Source organism: Eretmochelys imbricata, chromosome 2, assembly GCF_965152235.1.
Source record: "Eretmochelys imbricata isolate rEreImb1 chromosome 2, rEreImb1.hap1, whole genome shotgun sequence".
In the NCBI taxonomy this organism is placed as follows: Eukaryota; Metazoa; Chordata; order Testudines; family Cheloniidae; genus Eretmochelys; species Eretmochelys imbricata.
This window is the reverse complement of record NC_135573.1, coordinates 171,533,978-171,552,823: the sequence shown is the minus strand read 5'-3', so window position 1 is coordinate 171,552,823 and position 18,846 is coordinate 171,533,978. Positions and strand designations below refer to the sequence as shown.

The window sequence follows — 18,846 nt, the reverse complement described above, 5'->3', positions numbered from 1 at the left end:
GCACATATGCTGCCTCAGTGCGTACCACTGGGGGAAAAGTTTTCAACAGTGCACTAAACATGCACACACCTGAAGTGGAACAGACATGTGCAATCACTAGAAGAAATAAAGTTGTTAACTTCACTGAGCACAAACACAAATACAAATCTGAACATCTTCCATTTATTGAGCAAATAAAAGCAGGAAAAACTGCTACAATAATAAAGGTTTTTCAAATCTACTGGATTGACATACCCATTCTGTTGCCGTCTCGGTTTTTCTGTTTTTCATCTTGCTCATCAGAATTGTCATCTCCATCATCATCATCTTCATCATCACTATATTGACCAAGTGCATTTACCAGCTCTACAAATATCTCATCATTGATAAATCCACATTCTGAAATTCATCAAGATCGGAAGTAAAGCAAAAAACACAAGGGAAGTGCAAACGAAGTATTTATTTCTACCCCATATTTCAGTTGGTTTTTTTAAAACTATGGCTACACATTTAGTTATCAGATCCAGTGCTCAGACCACATTACAATCCGTAAATTCAGTACAAGACAGGAGGGGCTGAGCAGGAGGATGAATGAGAATCAACAATTTCTTATCTGTTAATTTTGAGGGACTTTTCCCAAATCCCTCTATGGCGGCCAAGAGAGGGAATATAAATCCTTCTACCAGCAAATAGGAACAGAAAAATAAAGCTCTAGTAATATCACACTTCCTACAAGATAAAGGGGACTGGGCTGGCTGGGGTACTGGTCACTTTGTGGCATACTGGCAATGAGGAGACAAGTGGTTTGCTGCTATCCTCTCCCTAATCATCCACACCACCCACCTAGGAAGCATGCCAGAGGAATTCATTCATACACAGTAAAGGCAAGTGAAATGCCAAAGAGTGTAACTCTCCATCTCCTGGCTCAATCTGGTTATGCCATTGTGCCCTACAATTCAGAAGTCTAGTCAAAAGGGACAGGATAATGATTGGATTGTCCTTGAAATGTTTCACCACTTATCTAATATCAAACCCAGCTATTACAATGATTAACTGTATGCTCTGGGCAACAAAGTTAACCTCGCTATTTCACCCTCAGGACTGGTGTGAGGATTTAGTTTATATTTTCAAAGAAATGCATAAATATTAATCCATGTACAAAAGCTAAGTATGATTGTTATGCTCACTATTTGACATGGCTTAGGCGGATGACGGAGAATACCAAACAGTAATTAGTATTAGTAAATAGTAAGTCCTCAGGAATCATACTTCAGTTTTGATATTTAACTTATAAATAAAAATATATAATAAAGCTGACTGCTACATAAGCAGCTGTTAATCATGTTTAGGTAGGAAGAAATGACAGATATACATGGTGTGTTGGACTCACCTCTGTCTCCATGTACTTTTCCATCATAGTTCTTGATCAGTTCTTCAATAAAGGTTCCATCCTGGTCAAGCACTTCATCTCCCATGTAAGGAATGTTATGTAAAACTGTTTCATCCTCTACCTAAAAGAGATGTGGAAAGATTTATGATTACAATAAAAGCAAAGATATTCTCTCAGGGAGAACAAGAAAAAATTTTGATGAGTCCCCCATTTCAGAAGTGCCACTGCCCCAAACCTGCAATGAGATGTGACATTCCGTATAATCACATAATCATTCTGAAATAAAGTCACTTTCTTCTGTAACAGAAGACTCACACGAGCAGTTATTGATGCATTTCTATAGTGGAATTACTATTCCACTATAACTATTCTGGTCAATTTCCCTCCATGTAGACAAGCCCTTATCCTCAACAGGATACCCATTATGTTAACAGATAACCTGTTGTCTAAAATGGATTAAATATTTGTTGATAATAATGCCTTTACAATTATTTAATTTAAATACGATAGGTGTGACTTAATTCTGGCTTTCAGGGATAGAGGGTTGATGTTTCGTTTTTGTAGAGAAAAACATTTAGTTGTGGGTTGAGTTTTCTTGTAGATTAGTTGCTGATTTTATCTGGATTAAAATTACTTCTAATAATAAGATCAGTCAGCTTGATGCACATACAGTAATTAGTATATTTTGTATTTTTTTATTCTAAATAAAAATGGTTGCCTTCAGTGCACTAAACTAACATGAAAAAGGATGACTGATTATATGTAAATAGTTGTGTACAGTGTCAAAAGTGCAGTTTCCTAAGTAATTTAAATGTCTGTTCATAATATAAGTAGTCCGAGCATACAATAAATCCTGGATCTCAGAGAATTAACATGACTTAATGGAGACTGACAATAGATTATGCAAGAATAATCAATAACTCATTACGACTTCCTTCTGGACACATCAGGCATTAGTCCTAATTTCTAAAAACTTAGTTCAAATTTGATTTAGGTCAAAATCTAGACCTTAACTGACATCTGTCCTAAATACAAAGCCATTGTACATAATCAAGATTTCTATTCTGGTGAGGCCAAGGACTGGAATATCCTTAACTTTGCAATACCCATGTTATGGAACTCTAGAAGATTTAGGTGCGAAAGGTTGAGTCTATGGCCAGTGTTATTACTGTCTCTTTTGACTTGAGAATTAACACTCACCAAGTGTAAATCACAAATATCTTTAAAATGTCCTCTTTCTAAAAATGAATCAGTACTAAAACTTTTGTCTGCTCACAAAAACCTGCCATCCAGTCACCTTTGTAATATTCAACCTTTTCTTTATAAGTTTTTCAAGTTTATGAAATAACTGGTAAAAAATGAAAGAGGCAATTGGGTAGAGCAAGAAAAGAAAACTGATGTGAAGCAGTGTAGAAAGAAATATTTCAGGTATTTTATACAGATCTGAATATTAAAACAAATGGAATAGATTTCTATTCTTTTGGATATACTAGTTTATTGGTTTCCACTTAAACTGTAATTTATCTCCCCAAATGCACACAGCTTCTACTTTTTAACTTACTTTAACAGATATTGCAACTCCAGGCAGCATCTTTGGAGAAAACTGTATTAAATGTATGAATGGTTTATGTATAATTGTTACTCCATGTATAATGTGTTAACACAGCTCCTCCAGGAACGAAAATACGGTGAGTCACCGAGACTAACCAACTCCAGAGAAGTTCCAACCCTTCAGGTAGTTTGCATATTCAGGATCAGGCTGGGTTTGCCAGCGACTGGGAGAGAGAGAAAAGGCTTCTGATATAAAAAAGATGAGCTTGGACTGGCTCATGGCCTTCATTTTGATTCAGCAGATGGACATCACTCTCTGTCCAAAGGGAGGCCCCAACCCTTGCTAACGAGTTAGAAGGAACATTGGCCTATCAGACTCCCCATATGGAAGATGGGTGGTTTCTGGTATGTTTAATGTGGATTTAAATTTCTTTTTTCTCTGTAATGCTTTTGCGCTATGAATAAACATGCTTGATTAGAAGAGCTGTGTGGTCACTGGGAAAAACACTATCAATCGTCCTCTGAAAGAAAGCAGTGCAGGAGCTGGCCTTTAACCAGACTGGCTTGCTGGAGATATCACAGTGGATGGCAGGTCTGTGTAATCATAAAAACCCTGTCAGAAGGGAGTGGGAGAAAGGTTCCTGCCAAGAGATGGAGACAGGGCAGACCTGAGTGGCATTCCTGGAGTGGACCACAGATGCAGGAATACAGGGGCAGTTAACCTGAAACTGTGACACTTACCATAAAATTTTGCTGAAGGGGAGACCAAGAATACATTATAGGCACTGAAGCAACAGCATTCAGAGTCTTGAGCGGGATGACTTGTTTTGGAAAATCTAAATCACTGGTAACAGAGCACTGAAATGAGAGGTAGAAATTACACTTCTCTCCTGGTAGCAATTTTGGTAACAAAATACAAAATGTATCAAATTTAAACCATAACAGAATTAGATAAGTTTGGAAAAATACATCAATTTTTAGGTGGTAGCATTAGGAATAGGTTTAACAAGCAAGAGACAAATTATTTTGTTAGCAGAATATTTGTTAATAGTAAAAAAAGAACAGCATGCTATGGAAACTATCACATACAATGATATCCAGGCTCTCATGTACCATTACACTCAGCCTACTTAACCAAATGCAATGATGTTTTTCTGTTATCTAAAACAGATTTAGTACTTGATGATAAATTGTCTTATCTGGTGTTTATAGTGTATTAACTAGTTGTCTGGGAGACAAAGAAGATTCCTCCAAGCTTCACATTAATGCACCGCTGAGAACAAGAAAGAATTTCTTTTTAGAAAGTTGATATGGTGATCCTTTAATATCAGAAAGTCTACTTCAACAAGTTATCACTTCAACTTGTCTGTAAGTCTTGACCTCCACTATATTCCTATCCTATCCCAAAACCTTTGACCATGTATACTGTGTGCAGGACAACAGTAAAGTGAAATTTACTCTAATACTGAACTCTGAGCTGTCAAACAGTGCTTTCAATATGACATTATTTTACGATTCACTTTTTTGCAGACCTAGAACAGGAAGGAAGAGAAATCACAAAAAGGTGAGAGAGGACAGAACATTCAAAATGTGAAATGAGAAATGGTTTTAAAAACTGAAACATTTGGACAATTCATAAATGTGGTTAGTCCTAGAGTAATCCATAAACATTCTAACCCAGCGCCTGAAAAATTCACTAGCTCTTATAACTGGGGGCACCTACAGAACCAATTTCTGTCGGTTCTATTTTTAAAGTTTCTAAGTCCTTATATTTACAAAGATAACCTTCCCATTTATAGGCAGAGGTGGTAACAGTGCCTACACTTAAGGCTGCTCAACACTTTCCCTTTGGGAATCTTGTTTAGAGTTGCTTATAACTTTACCAAACCTTAACCATTCAGGCTGAATTTTTTCATGCCAGGTATCTGCTTGGCTGAAGAGTAGTTATTGTTTTCTTTGGGGGGTTTTTTAGTTTCAGCTCAAACAATTCAGCCATTTCTCAGAACACATTTATGGAAAAAAACACATTGATGTGCCTATGTTCAATACTTTTTTTTTTTTTTTTTTTTTTAAAACTTTCATTGAGAAGCTCTAACACCTCCCTGGTTTGGAGCCACAAGTTGACGTTCAGCAAGGATGGGAGGGAAGAGATTCCGTTGGGTCACTGTATGACATGTACAATACATAGAAGACCTCACATTATATAAAATCACACACTAAATAACTATGTTTAAAAATAATATTAAGGTTACAAAGTCAAGCTATCAAGAGTTAGGAAATGCCAGAATTAAGTTTGTCCATAAAATCTTAATTCAGTGCTCTTGTACATATGTATTCTGATACCATCTTTTCTTACACAATCATATTTTTTTTCCACAGGATACCTGCCTTATTCGGTGCATAGGACGGACCATTCTCCTTAAATAGATAACTATTCAATATTTTATTTTATCTTCATTGTTTAATGTGAGGCCCTATGCGTTATTTACTGCACACTATTCAAACACTTCTCTGAAAACAGAATTATTAATTTCCTCTTAGGCTTTTCTACGGCACTCATCACTATATTGTCTATATATATATATATATAATGTTAAAAAGACCAGCTGACTTCAGTTGCAGCTGCAAGTGCTCAGCACTTCTGCAAATCAAACCCCAGGATCTCAAGCTGGGTTTCCAGAAAATGTGGCACCACATAGGAACTTTGCAGCACAGGCAGGGACAGAATTCAGAGCAGCATTCAACTGCTTGAACCATGAAACCATCCTCTCTCCTCCTGCACTTCTTTGTCTCTGTCAGTATACGCCTTGCAACTTCTGCAATAAGTGAGACAGATCCTACAGACAACAGCCTTCTCCTTCACTACACAACCTCGATTCATCCTCAGAGCAAGTCTGTCCCGTACACTGAATGAGGCAGGGGTTCTGGAAAAAATAGTATGGGATCATGCAAGTAAAGACTGCATCATAATGCATACGCAAAAAAGGAATCGAATGAAACTTGTATGGAAAAATTTACTTCTGGCTTTTCCCCAACTCTTGAGTATTTGACTTCACAACTTTATTCATACTAAACACATTAAGAGAATGTTACAGTGGGCAAACTACTCCACCTGGGTATGCAGACAGATAGCTACAGTACCTTTGTTCCTGTACTGCTTTGACAGGAGCAATGTGAAATTAACAAGACACTGATCAGTTTCACCAACTGTTTTTTCAGAAGTCTTTATGCTGCTGCAGGGGACAGTAGTGGACCTCTATTCCCATCAGAGTACCGAGGAAGATTAGAGGAAGGGGAGACAGAAAGCTTTCTTCCTTCCAAAAGCCAGCAAGGTAGGCTTCAAATTTCCAAAGACACCTTAACTTGGAAGACTATCTGTTGTATTAGTCTCTGGCTAGTTGGTGTCTTTAGAAATTTGATTTAGATTTAGTTCTTTGACTAGTAGCTCTCTAGCAATTTTTTCATGACATAATTTAAGTCTAGAAAGTATGCAAAGTTATAAAAACGATTTTGTCCTTTAAAAAAATGAATATAACTAAAAATCTCAAGGCAACGTTACATTTATGCAAAGTTAAGAACAAAGTCAGTATTTTAAATTCCCTTTATGATCCTGTGTGATACTCTGCCTGCTTTTGAACTCAGTTCAATAATCATTAAAAAAGGGAATTACATTTGTAGGAGTGGCTCTGGTCAATGCCACTCAATAGTCTAGTCACTGGAGGCAACTGAAAACCAAGGTCTGTGGCTCTACAGAAACAGAGGGGTGTCACCTATGATACTTGCAACCCACACTGAGTGTGTTACCGTCATGAAAACTGCACACAAGATATCAAGTCTCCAGCCAATGTATTTGAGACTAAAATAAATATTTAAATTTATTTTAAAAGGATTCAGATACTATTTTCCTGTCTTAATCCTCCTATTATAAATTATGGCAATTTTTAAATCAAGCACTGAAAGTAGAGTTCTTTTGAGAGTCCTTTATGAGACAAACTGGATTAGAATGCAATAATCAATTCACTGATTCAGACAGGAAATTAACATAAAATTCCCCTTTCATCAAGAAGGCAATTCAAGCTAGCAAGTCAAAATCTGATATATTCAAATCATAACTCTGAAGGTGAAATTTGGCCCTTTTCCTCCAAAGAACTGAAAAATTGATGCATGACCCTTACCTAACAATTTTTGTTTTCAGCATTTGTTAAAACTACTGTCAAAAGCTCTGATCCTGTATGTATGTGAGTGTAGCCCATGCAAGTATGGAGCCCCACTGACTTCAGTGTGGCTTTGCCTGTGTGCATTGTTTTGTAGGACTGGAGCCAGTCATCTGTTTTCCGTTTTTGCTTGCAGGACTACTTTCATAAGAGAGGAGTAGAAGGAACACTAAGACACATGGGATGGAAATAGTTTCAAAAAGAAGACAAATGGAAGATACATATATTTATGGCTAAAAGTACAAATTGTATAAAAGTTCCCTTTTAAAAATTTCAGATTTTCTGTTATTTTTTGCCCCTTAATAAAAAGTCATCCCCCTCCCAAAACACAGAAAATTTGTCAATTAAATTCATTTTGTTTATGGCACTTTCCTTGTCATCAGATCATTTCACACCAAAAAGTCAGTCTACCACCGGAAGCTAAACTAGTTTAAGTATGCTGACATTAGGGTTTTGCACCAGTTTAAGAACAGATTTAAAAATTTTATTAAAGCGAACGTTAAAATTATATACTACACAGGTTGAGAAAAGAGTGTCTGTATATCTGGGTATAGCGTTTAAATTATCCACAAATACAAAGTTTGTTTTTAAAGTCATAAGATACATATAGTGTATAATCAGCAGTATCCCAAATTTGGTGAGTAAATTTAAGAATACAGTTTAGATATTAGCATCCAAGTATTCGGGTACATCACTCACAAAAAGTTATAGAGAGAGTTGGTTATGGAAAGCACATATATTAATCAATGAGTGAAGACTGTCCCTCAGTAATTGAGAATTTAGGGTAGGCTGCCCATTTAGAAAATACAATCCACGAGGAAAGTATTTCAGTTGCTTTTCGCAGTTTAAACTACATCCATTTTCAACCTACTTAGTCAAGCCAGTGCAACTTTTCTAGTGTAAGCGAGGCCTATGCAAACTAATCTGTTCACTATTTTCATGCATGTTCTTTTATGAAGTGAGGGCCTGATCCAGCTACCATTTAAGGCAACAGAAGTTTTTCCATTGACATTAGTGGCAGCTAGATCAGACCCCAAGTGCCCATGAGACAAGGCCTGATTAAAGGATGGTAACATGCGACCTAAGCATTTTCTGCAGCAAAAAGTCTTAATTTTGTGCACATTTGGATCTTAACTAAGTAGCATTTTATTGATTTCTTCTTAGTAAGCATCTGATAGGAGTAATAATCAATAATTCCCAGAAAGGTGCTAGGGCCTCATATGAAAAGAGAACATTAGTGGCTAACACATGATCTGCTAGCCGATTTTTCACCAGTAAAACCAAAATGTGCTGACAACTTTGTAACTAGAATTACCACAACACGTTAACCAACCTCCCTGGTCCCACGCAATGAGCTCACAGAAGTCATGATGTGTACAGGCTGTATCCTACGTTGTTTCCATTCTTGATTTAAGATTTCTGTTCTTTCCAGTATCTTCTGACGATTAGAATTAAACATACTCTAAGAGTGAAAGAGAATTGTGACTGTTGCAAGCAAATTAAGAAACGAGTCAAAATTAATTTAATAACCTCTTCAAGTACTATCAGGTCTATTTTATTAACAAAGCATACATCTTTGAAAACACTAACTGCACTTAAGCAGCACCATAATACACAAAATGAACATAAATTTTACTAGAAAATAATTTTCAGCATTTCTGCCTATTTTGAAAAGTATTTTTCCTCTTAAATATTTAAATACAGAATTATGGAACAGTTATTTTTCTTTAAAGTAGCCATGTTCACCGGCAAAAAGAGGGGTCCTGTATTTCCATGATTAAACAATACAAATCACAGAAAAACATCATTTCATCATTTCCAGGTGGATTGATTTATATATAAAATCACAAAAATCCTTGACATTAATGCATATGATATAAAAGGCAAACAGACTTAAGGATCCTAGTGCCATGTTTTATTGTAAAGATTACAATTTTTACACATAGCCTATATTACCAACACTATGCTTCATGATCTAATGCTTCCGTTCCCAATAACTCAATTTTAAGTTACTCAGGCTTGATCTCAGCCATGATATGATTTTATTTTTTTAAAGGTGAGAAAGTACAGTCAGTCATTTCTGAATTATGGGAACGTGGAAATAAAAAGGCCAGCCCATCTCTACTGTTTTCCCCCCTACATTAAAGGAATTAAACAAAAATGCAGTGGAAGGGGCGTGATGGAAAAGCTCTGAACTGACTCAATATTGTCTGTGGAGAGGTACGGAGACTAACTGTACTATCCCTCCTTCCTCCTCCTACATGCACGCCATTTCTGAATGTTTGGAGATCTAGTGTTTCATGATGGTGCGGCAGGACAGGGAGAATATAGCCATCCTCCACAGAACCAACTCCCCTAAAAACTGCAAGGATTTTTCAAGTATAAATGAACACTGATCTTTGACATATCCTGACTGAATTAAATCTGTAACTGAATGTATTGCGTAAATGCCTGCCTACAAATTCATAATTCTAATTAGACATTAATACAATTTTTGGCACTTAATAGTTCATGTTAATTGGGATGTGCAACACCTTTTATTTAAAAAAAAAGAGTATATCTTCTCCTTCAGAAAAAAAAATCATATTTTCCAACAAATATATACATAAAATATATTTTGTTAAGTGCAAGATTTCAATTCTAACTTATATTTCAGAAGAAAATACATTCCAATGCCTACCATATAAGATCTTCATGAAGGAGGTACAGGTGACATACCTTAACTTCATCTGCCCGGCGGAACCTCTTGAGCTGCCTCAGTCGCATATATTCTGATTTTACACGCTTCCGCCAACAAACTGGTCCCTTTTCAGATTTCTTTCCGGTCTGACCCATGATTATCCTGTAATCAACAGTATCACGTTAAGATTCACTGACCTAGCCACTATAGATAGGATAGTGTCTTAGAGATCATTTTACAGTGACTGAGCAGATAGATGGACAATAGGGTAAAGAAAAATCAGACATTTACAGAAAACAGTTAACCTTCCAGGACTTGATCCTGTAAGGTGCTGAACAGTCTGGCCCTAATCCAGCAAAGCAGTTAAGCGTATTTTTAATTTTAAGCATGGAAGCAATTGCACTGGAATTCAATGGGGTTACTCTCGGGCTTACAGTTAAGCACATGCTTAACTGCCACATTGCTCAGCACGTTGCAGGATCAAGCCCTTACGTAGGAAGCCAATGGAAAAGTTCAGATTCTGAGAAACACTTCACACTGTGAAGTATTGAGAAGTTAAACTTTCTAGTTATAGTTCGTATTTGAGTCTCAAACTGGAATCCACATTACTGTGAATGTCACCAGAAATATGGGAAACCAGAAGAAGATATTTAAACTAGTTACTATTCAGCACTACCATTGCAAAATGTTTTAACTATAAAAGCAGTATTGTGTAAACAAGTATTATGGAGGGAAGAGTTTAAAACCGAATAAATTCACAAGATAGACAAAAAAAATTCTCTAAGCTTCCTTTACTATGGTATTTAGATAAACTTGGTCCCAAATCCAGGAAAGGAAATGTATATCATTTATTTACAAACTTTTTCACACAAATATTAACAACCGGACAATGAAAAAAATCTGAGATTCATGTGTGCTTTGTATTAAAAAAACTGCACATTTTGCCAATATACCTACATAATGGTCTCATAACAATGCCGAATACTTTAAATAGCTGTCACCATTTAAAGTACATTGCACTTCCTGGCTGCCAACAATGCTAGAACTCCTAAAACAAAGCCATTCTCTCAAGACTTGCCTATACGAAAGAAATGAACCACTACAGCCTGCTGTATTTTATCTGAAGTACTTTAACTTTCAGCAGTGCTTTATATTCACAATAACCACTCTGGCTAGCAGAGCTGAAAAAAATCCAGTGGATCGGCGACTGTAGGAAGCTCTTGGGCAAGTGTCAGCAACTTCTGCAGAATCATTTCTAGTTTTTGTGGTTGTGAAGATAACCTTCTACACGTAAACTAAAGACCAGGGCTACACTAAAAAGTTACAGAGCGCAAAAAGAAAAGGAGTACTTGTGGCACCTTAGCGACTAACCAACTTATTTGAGCATAAGCTTTCGTGAGCTACAGCTCAATTCATCGGATGCTGTAGCTCACGAAAGCTTATGCTCAAATAAATTGGTTAGTCGCTAAGGTGCCACAAGTACTCCTTTTCTTTTTACTAAAAAGTTAGGCTGACCCAGCGACGTAACTCAGAGATGTGAAAAATCAACCAGCATTGACAACATCAGATCAACGGAATAATTTGTTTGGCGACCTAGGTAGCACCTCTTGGGGAAGTAGAGTAACTACAGTGACGGGAGATCCTGTTGCTTTAATTAGCATCTACACTGAAGCGCTCCAGCATTTCTAGTGAAGACATGGCCTGAGTAACCAATGCAGTACTGTCTTCCTTAATCTAGAGACAGATGGTTTTAGTGCCTGTGCTGTTTGTCAGAACTTTGCTACACTTCCTGAAACAGAACTGAAAACAGTTTTGTCCAGGTTACACTAATAAAAAAGTTTTCAGGAGTCAAAGAACTGTTTTTGGCAACTGTTCGGTTTTCCAGTATAGACAGAACATGAAGAGTTCAGAGGGACTTTAGGACAATCTCATAAGTAACAACTAGAAAGCTAAAGTCTAATAAATCTCAGAATGACTTCTCCTTCATTTATATTTAAAGACTAGTCATATAAAAGTCTCAAGAAACCTGAAATACCTATTTACACAAAAATCTGTTCTGTTCATTATGACATCTATTACTATGCAGGGTATGGAAAAGGAAATATATTAATCTGAAATGTTGTAGATGTGTTAAGCAAAATGTATGCCTGGGTACGTTGTTGGAGAAAGACCAAAAAACACACACAGATAACTTTTTTTTTTTCATGGGAGTCCAATGATCCCAGAGCGCCAAACTCTCTAAATGAGCTCTCCAGTCTAGATTGGATGCATCTATAGTGACTATAATTGACTGTCAGAAGACTGAAGAACACTACTTTCATAACACTGACAGTGAGTCCACCACACCTGGGATTTCCTTTTCAAATATACTGTTTAAGTTGCGTTTACAGTTCTTTGCCAACCAGTATTGTAAAGACCTCATTCTTGAACAGGAATAAGACTTTATGCACATGGCAGAAATCACAACCCCCTATCAGCATGAGAAAAATTATCTGCTATGGAGAATGATGCAGAATGGTGATGGCTGACCATATGTTTACAAATCTTTTCGATGAAAGGAACGCTCTGCCTAAGTTTTGGGTCCAATGTGGCTGCTATAAACAAAGTATTGCATGGATGTTACAATGACTTTTCTCAGTTTATTCTGTGTCGTAGTCTCTCAAAGAGGGAGCATATCTGGGTTCCAGCTATCTTTTCTGGATGGAGTTTTGATCAGAAAATTGTCTAAATTAGGCAAGACAAAAATCCCTTCCCTCTTTAATTTGCCACAACTACCAGAAAGCATTTCATAAAAACTCTTGGGGTGGTAGAAAGACCAAAAAGGAGGATTTTATATTAGAAGTGATCTCTTTACAATACGAAATGTGGTGGGATGATCTTACAGAGATATAGAAATAATATCTTATGGACACCAGATGGAATCAAAAAAGTATTTATAAATGAATTCAGCTTCCTGATGTCCAATAGGGACCTTCATCTTTCTTTTTAAAATTAGAAAATACCTTGAATAAAACCATTTCCCCCGAAACTGCTCAGCATTTCCTTTGTAGCATATCTGCTTGTAAAAAGAGGGGGAACCCTAATTTCAACATGTTCTCATGAAAAGGGGGAGGAGGGATTCAGAACAGTCACAAACTGAAATGCATTATCCATTGTGTACTCTCTCTAAAAATCACCTGTCCAAAGTTATTGATTGCTGGTTGCCATAAAAATGGCACATGCAATCTCCAGTTACGGTAGGAAAAGCTAAGGTGGGAACTGTTAAACACCTCTCCGTCCTCATGTCAAATCTGAGGTTATGTTTGTGGTTTATTGGCTTCCACCAATAAAGAGTTTGGGGCTGGATGTGTACAGAACATTGAAAAGCCTTTTTGAAGGACAAGTTTTTCTTTCTTCCTTCCTTCCTTTCTCTCTCTCTATATATATAGACTGTGCTGAGGCAGGTGAAGACCAGATAGACTTTCTCATTCAGCAAAATCAGAGAGGAAGTATAATTCCGTTTCTAGAGAATGAACCCAGGCGGTCATATATGGGGTGAGAAGTCTCCTCAATAGACAAAGGAAATCCCTAGAGTCACTGCCATCCTGTCAATTAGCTTGTGAAGAGAACTGCATCCTCTGAGGGGAAAAAAGTTGTAATCCCCCAGCAGTAACATCTGAGGGTGTCTAATTCTCTAATTCATTATCCGTTTCATAACTTTGTTCAGCTATCATCAGTTCCTCTTTCTTTAAAAGAGTGTCCAGTAAGATAGTAGGCACTGTTTTTTACCTATAGACTAATCCGGAACCTGGATCGGATGCTTGCACTCTCTCTCAAATCCTAGGTAGGAAAGTTTCTTTATATCAAAAGGATGCTCAAGCTCTCTATGGTGTACAGGGAAGGGCCAGCATGACCATCTCACCCATCGACGAACTTGCCAGTCCAGCCAGAAGTCCATATTTGGATCCATGCAACAGAATTTAAGATAAAGACCCTCCACACACTTCTTTGGAAGTATATTTCTCCTTATGACATGGGATTAGTTCAGATTCAAATACAGGTTGCAAATTCAAACTTGTTTACGATCCCAACTGTAAAGGCGTATCAGTGATTTCAGCTGCAGGACAGAAAATGGTGAAGCACTTATTCAGAAATCCTGAAAGAATCTTGGGTGGAGGAAAAGGGAGAGAAATTCATGTCTTCTACCTCTTCTTTTTGTCAGTGGTGGACTATCAATCAAACATGCATGACCGGAGTCATCGTTGTTACTCTGAATAAGTGTTTATCCAATGCTGCCCATGAAGATGCAGATCCATGTGGTAGATGTGTGCAATCCCTGTAACAGACTGTTGGCAAGCCCATTTGGAACCAGTACTCAGCTCCTTCTTTCTGTATCTGAGAATCTGTCTCCTTATGCTTAGTCTTCAGTTCCGGAGTTCTAGGATCCAAATGGTCAGAACTGAAAGTACAGCGTGACGGGTTGGATCACAGAAACCTCTTTGGGACTGCCACCTAATGTGCCTAGACTACCTCTGAGCCTGTTTTCCCTGCGAGCTTGGGACTTCAGTACCTTGCCTTGCTTGAGCCAGACACTTTTGCCTGCTTCAAACACAAATCCAAGTTTGAACCACGTCCCCCACAAGCTGCAGGCTTAACTGAAAACAGCTTAAGAAGTGCTCCTGTCTCCAGCACTCAGATACCCAGCTCCCAGTGGGGTCCAAACCCCAAATAAATCCATTATAAAGCTTATACAGAGTAAACTCATAAAGTGTTTGCCCTCTGTAACACTGGTAGAGAGATATGCGCAGCTGTTTGCCCCCCTCTCCCGGGTATTAATACTTACTCTAGGTTAATTAATAAGTAAAAAGTGATTTTATTAAATATAAAAAGTAGGATTTAAGTGGTTCCAAGTGGTTAATAATAGACAGAACAAAGTAAATTACCAAGCAAAATAAAACACACAAGACTAAGCCCAATAGTGTAGAAAACTGAATACAGATAAAAATCTCAACCTCAGAGAAGTTTCAATAAGCTTCTTTCACAGATTGGATGCCTTTCTAGTCTGGGCCCAATCCTTTCCCCTGGTACAGCCCTTGTTCTAGCTCAGGTGGTAGCTAGGGCATTTCTCATGACTGCAGCACCCTTTGTTCTGTTCCACCCCCTTATATATCTTTTGCACAAGGTGGGAATCCTTTGTCCCTCTCTGGGTTCCCACCCCTCCTTCTAAATGGAAAAGCACCAGGTTAAAGATGGATTCCAGTTCAGGTGACATGATCACATGTCACTGTAAGACTTCATTACCCACTTGCCAGCACACAGGTATACAGGAAGACTTACAAGTAAACAGAGCCATTTACAACCAATTGGCCTGGTTAATGGAGCCATCAAGATTCCAAGCCACCATTAATGGCCCACACTTCACATAATTACAATAGGACCTCAGAGTTATATTTCATATTTCAAGTTTCAGATACAAGAATGATACATTTATACAAATAGGATGCACACACTCAGTAGATTATTAACTTTGTAATGATACCTTACAAGAGACCTTTTTGAAGCATATTCCAGTTACATTATATTCACACTCATTAGCATATTTTCGTATCATCATCTGGAGTGCACACAGAACATCTCTTGGTGCTGGTAACAGAGTCCTTTCTCCTCACTGGTTTCTTAGTTGGCACTGGCACACACAGTTCAGAAGAACGTCTCTCTCATGGACTGGCTCTGGATACAGAGACCGACAGCAGTAAGGGGTCTTCTGCTTTGAGGCTTTGGATCTGGTAAATGTTGGATCCTGTCTCATAACTTTTGTAGAGCATGGAACTGAAGCTGGTAAGTTCTCCAGAAATTTTTGCTGCTTCTTGAGGTATTAGAGACTGAAGCCAGTTTGTGGAATCGCTTGGAGCCTAGTGAAGTATCAGTTCTGGCGGCTGCCAATGCCCCCTACACTACTGTAGCCTGCAGTTTCTTCTGTCACAGCATCCTTGCTTAGAATAAAAGCCGAGTATCTTGAACACCCTAACAGAGACTATCATGCTTCTAGACACACCAGGTAGCTAGTATGCACACTGGATGTCAAGAACACTAATGGAGACTACATCTGTTAAATCCCAACCTCTTAATATTCGGATCTGTTATCTCAAAACTGAAGGGTTGAATCTAACACTTCATTAAATATCTATGTAAATGTAAACAAATTAACACTACCTAAAAATAACTATATATTTTTATATCCTAAAAGCTTATGCTAAAACTATTCAGAAGGCACTGAAGAAAAGGCTCCAGGAGGAAGGCCTGAAGTTTGTTCCTGAACTTACAGCCAGTTGCAGCAGGAAGGAACTGAGGCAGCTGGAGTACCCTGCCCCTTTTATAACCTCGCCCGAACAATGTTCAGGAATGGTCAGAGAAGTGGAGGAGGGTAAACACTCCAACGGGCACTGCTAGTTAGAATTCCACTGCGTAAGCTGCATCTGGTCAGTGCATCCTATTAATGGAAATATACAGAGGACATGCAAAGAACAACTGGATTTGCATCCACGACTACAAAATTGAAAAGCTAGTGCATTGAAGCGAAAAGTTGTCACAACTACTCAATTTTAAATATAAATTAGAAATCACTTCAAGGCCTGACTACAGAAATTGCAGTGGTTTAATTAAAGGCAGGAGATTAAACAGACTTAATTAAACTTCTACAACTTTGCGTGTGTACATTTACTTTGGTTTAAACCTGGCTTACAGGAGAATACACACAAAAAGTTGTAGAAGTTTACTTAAGGTGTGGCATTAAAAATGTTTTAGTTATTGATGCAACCCTTGCAACCACTGGCCAATTCCTGTGGTTTTACAATCATTTTTCTTTTCCTATCTTTAAAACCTACACAGAGAGGGGAAACTAATTAAGGGCCCAATCCTGGAAACACACAAGTAGCTTTATTCAGACAGTAAAGTTACGTATGTAAAATGTGCACAGGACTGGGCCTCAACTGACTATACAGGGAGACAATGAAAGTGATTTGTAGACTGCTATCAAATACACAGGTAAAAACAATGAACAAAAAAATTTCTCATTCACTTATAGTAATTTTATTTTTCATTACAATAAGTAAAAACTTTCAAATAGAAGTAATTTTTAAGTTGAATGTATCTTTTTAACATTGTCTGTCACCCATCTATTAATTTTAAAATGGCAAGTGTTGAACATGTGAACTGTGCACTTTTGTTTCAAACCTTGCCCTAATTTGTTACAAGTTTTGCTCAATGTTTCCTAATGAAGTTAATATAACCTCCCTACACTCTAAAATGAGTGAGACACCAATTACTATTAATTTTAAGCAGGGCTCTATTTACTTACAGCAGCCAAGGAGGTAAATTAGAACTAATTTTCTTAACCAATTAATACATCTGATACGAGTGGCATGCTGACATGTGATACATGTTCCATTCACAACGGGAGGCAAGTGAATGCAGAAAAGCAGTTCAATTTCATACCATTTTGCTGCTGAAAGCAAAAAAAGAGACAGCCTTGTTTAAAAATCCTCTCCTATTTTTCTCAGCCACTGTGGAACCATCCATCAAGGATGCACAAGCATATGGGAAACTATCACGGCTAAACTGCTTGATTTAAAGATAACTGAGTGTCTCTTGGATACCAATCCAATTAAAGGTGATACATAAAACTCCCCTAAAGTGGCAAAAAGGGGGGCTAGGAATTTCCCCATCAGAATAACTAATAAAGAGAAATTAAACCCTGGCCTAAGAGTACAAGATGGGGCATAGTTGCAATATGTTTTAAGACGTAAATATTAGAAACTTATATGAACATTACTACATTTTCAGTTATGTAAATATGCATGCAAAACAGACTAATGCACAATACATTACTCTTAATCCACACTTCTAATTCATTGTACAGAAAAGGTTGTCTATAGCATGTCACAAAATTTCTTAAACAGCACTGTGTAGTAATACCTTTATTATCCTAACCAATACTTTTAATCCTTTAACTCTCAGTTTTCCAAAGAGAAGTTGTAAATGAAAACTGCTGTAGCCCAAAACATCTACAGAACATTTGTCTTTTCAGTAGATGTTATCTTCTCTTCCCTGCATTTTGCCCATAAAAAAAAATCCTTCTTTTGGGCCAAGTTCAGTCTTTAAAATATTTGTACATAGTTCTTATTCATATATATACACACACGATTTTCACTGAAATATGGAGGGCAGAATTTGGTCCTTTGGATTTTCACTTGAAAAACTATAACTTAAATTTTTGACAAGTATGAAGAAAAGTTGATACTATGCTTCCTGAAACTCCTGTGTTACAAAATAGGCTCAGTAAGAGTACCAAAATTTATTCCTTAGCTAAAAAAAGAGAAACTTTCAAAAACGTCAGTCTTTCCAATAAAAATAACCTAAAGTATCTTCCCTTTCTTTTACATTTTATATTTTGCAACAATATTTATACTTTACAAAGACTGTACTTTACAATTTCTAAAATAGACTATTTTGTTGCTGTGTACTACTTAAAATCTAATTATCACCAAGTACAGTTGGCCAACGATGGCTAACTAGTATTTGTATAAGTCAAACTCTATTTAAAAATATCTTCCACAAACAGTTGCTGAGTTTTCTGAACAACAACTATTTTTACTTTGCACACTGAATTTAAAAGGGGACACACACACTCACTCTCTCTCTCAGGTCCAATGACTATTCCTCTGTGGATACATATATAGTCATTGGGCCAGAGAGAGAGGGCATGACTGCAGTACAGTGGTTAGGGTACCACCCCCCCCACCACACACGGTCCAGCCCAACTGCTTCAATGACTAATTATTTATCCACAGTGGAATAGCTTCAATAAGAGAGAATGAGGAAGCCATACATCAGCGTCTCTCATAGATCAGTGGTTAGAGCACTCTACTGAGAGGTGGGAGAGCCCTGTTCAAATTCTCTCCCCGCACTGGCAGAGAGGAGGGAATTGAACCTGGGTCTCCCACATGCTAGGTTAGTGCTTTAACCACTGGGCTAAAAGTTATAAGATGGACACC

At 37.4% G+C, this 18,846-nt stretch overlaps 1 protein-coding gene across 4 annotated transcripts in view; it reads right to left on the bottom strand.

Annotated features, from left to right (window-relative positions):
* The window catches only part of EZH2 (enhancer of zeste 2 polycomb repressive complex 2 subunit), an 85,650-nt gene that overhangs the window by 38,316 nt on the left and 28,488 nt on the right, over positions 1-18,846 (bottom strand). For 3 of the 4 annotated variants that reach the window (XM_077810964.1, XM_077810965.1, XM_077810967.1), the window contains 5 exons: positions 9,853-9,976; positions 8,468-8,596; positions 3,662-3,778; positions 1,370-1,490; positions 235-378 (listed from right to left, as the gene is read on the bottom strand). In XM_077810964.1, coding sequence (XP_077667090.1) covers positions 235-378; positions 1,370-1,490; positions 3,662-3,778; positions 8,468-8,596; positions 9,853-9,976 — 635 coding nt within the window. The remainder of the gene's footprint in view (positions 1-234; positions 379-1,369; positions 1,491-3,661; positions 3,779-8,467; positions 8,597-9,852; positions 9,977-18,846) is intronic. The other variant, XM_077810966.1, reaches the window with a different exon arrangement.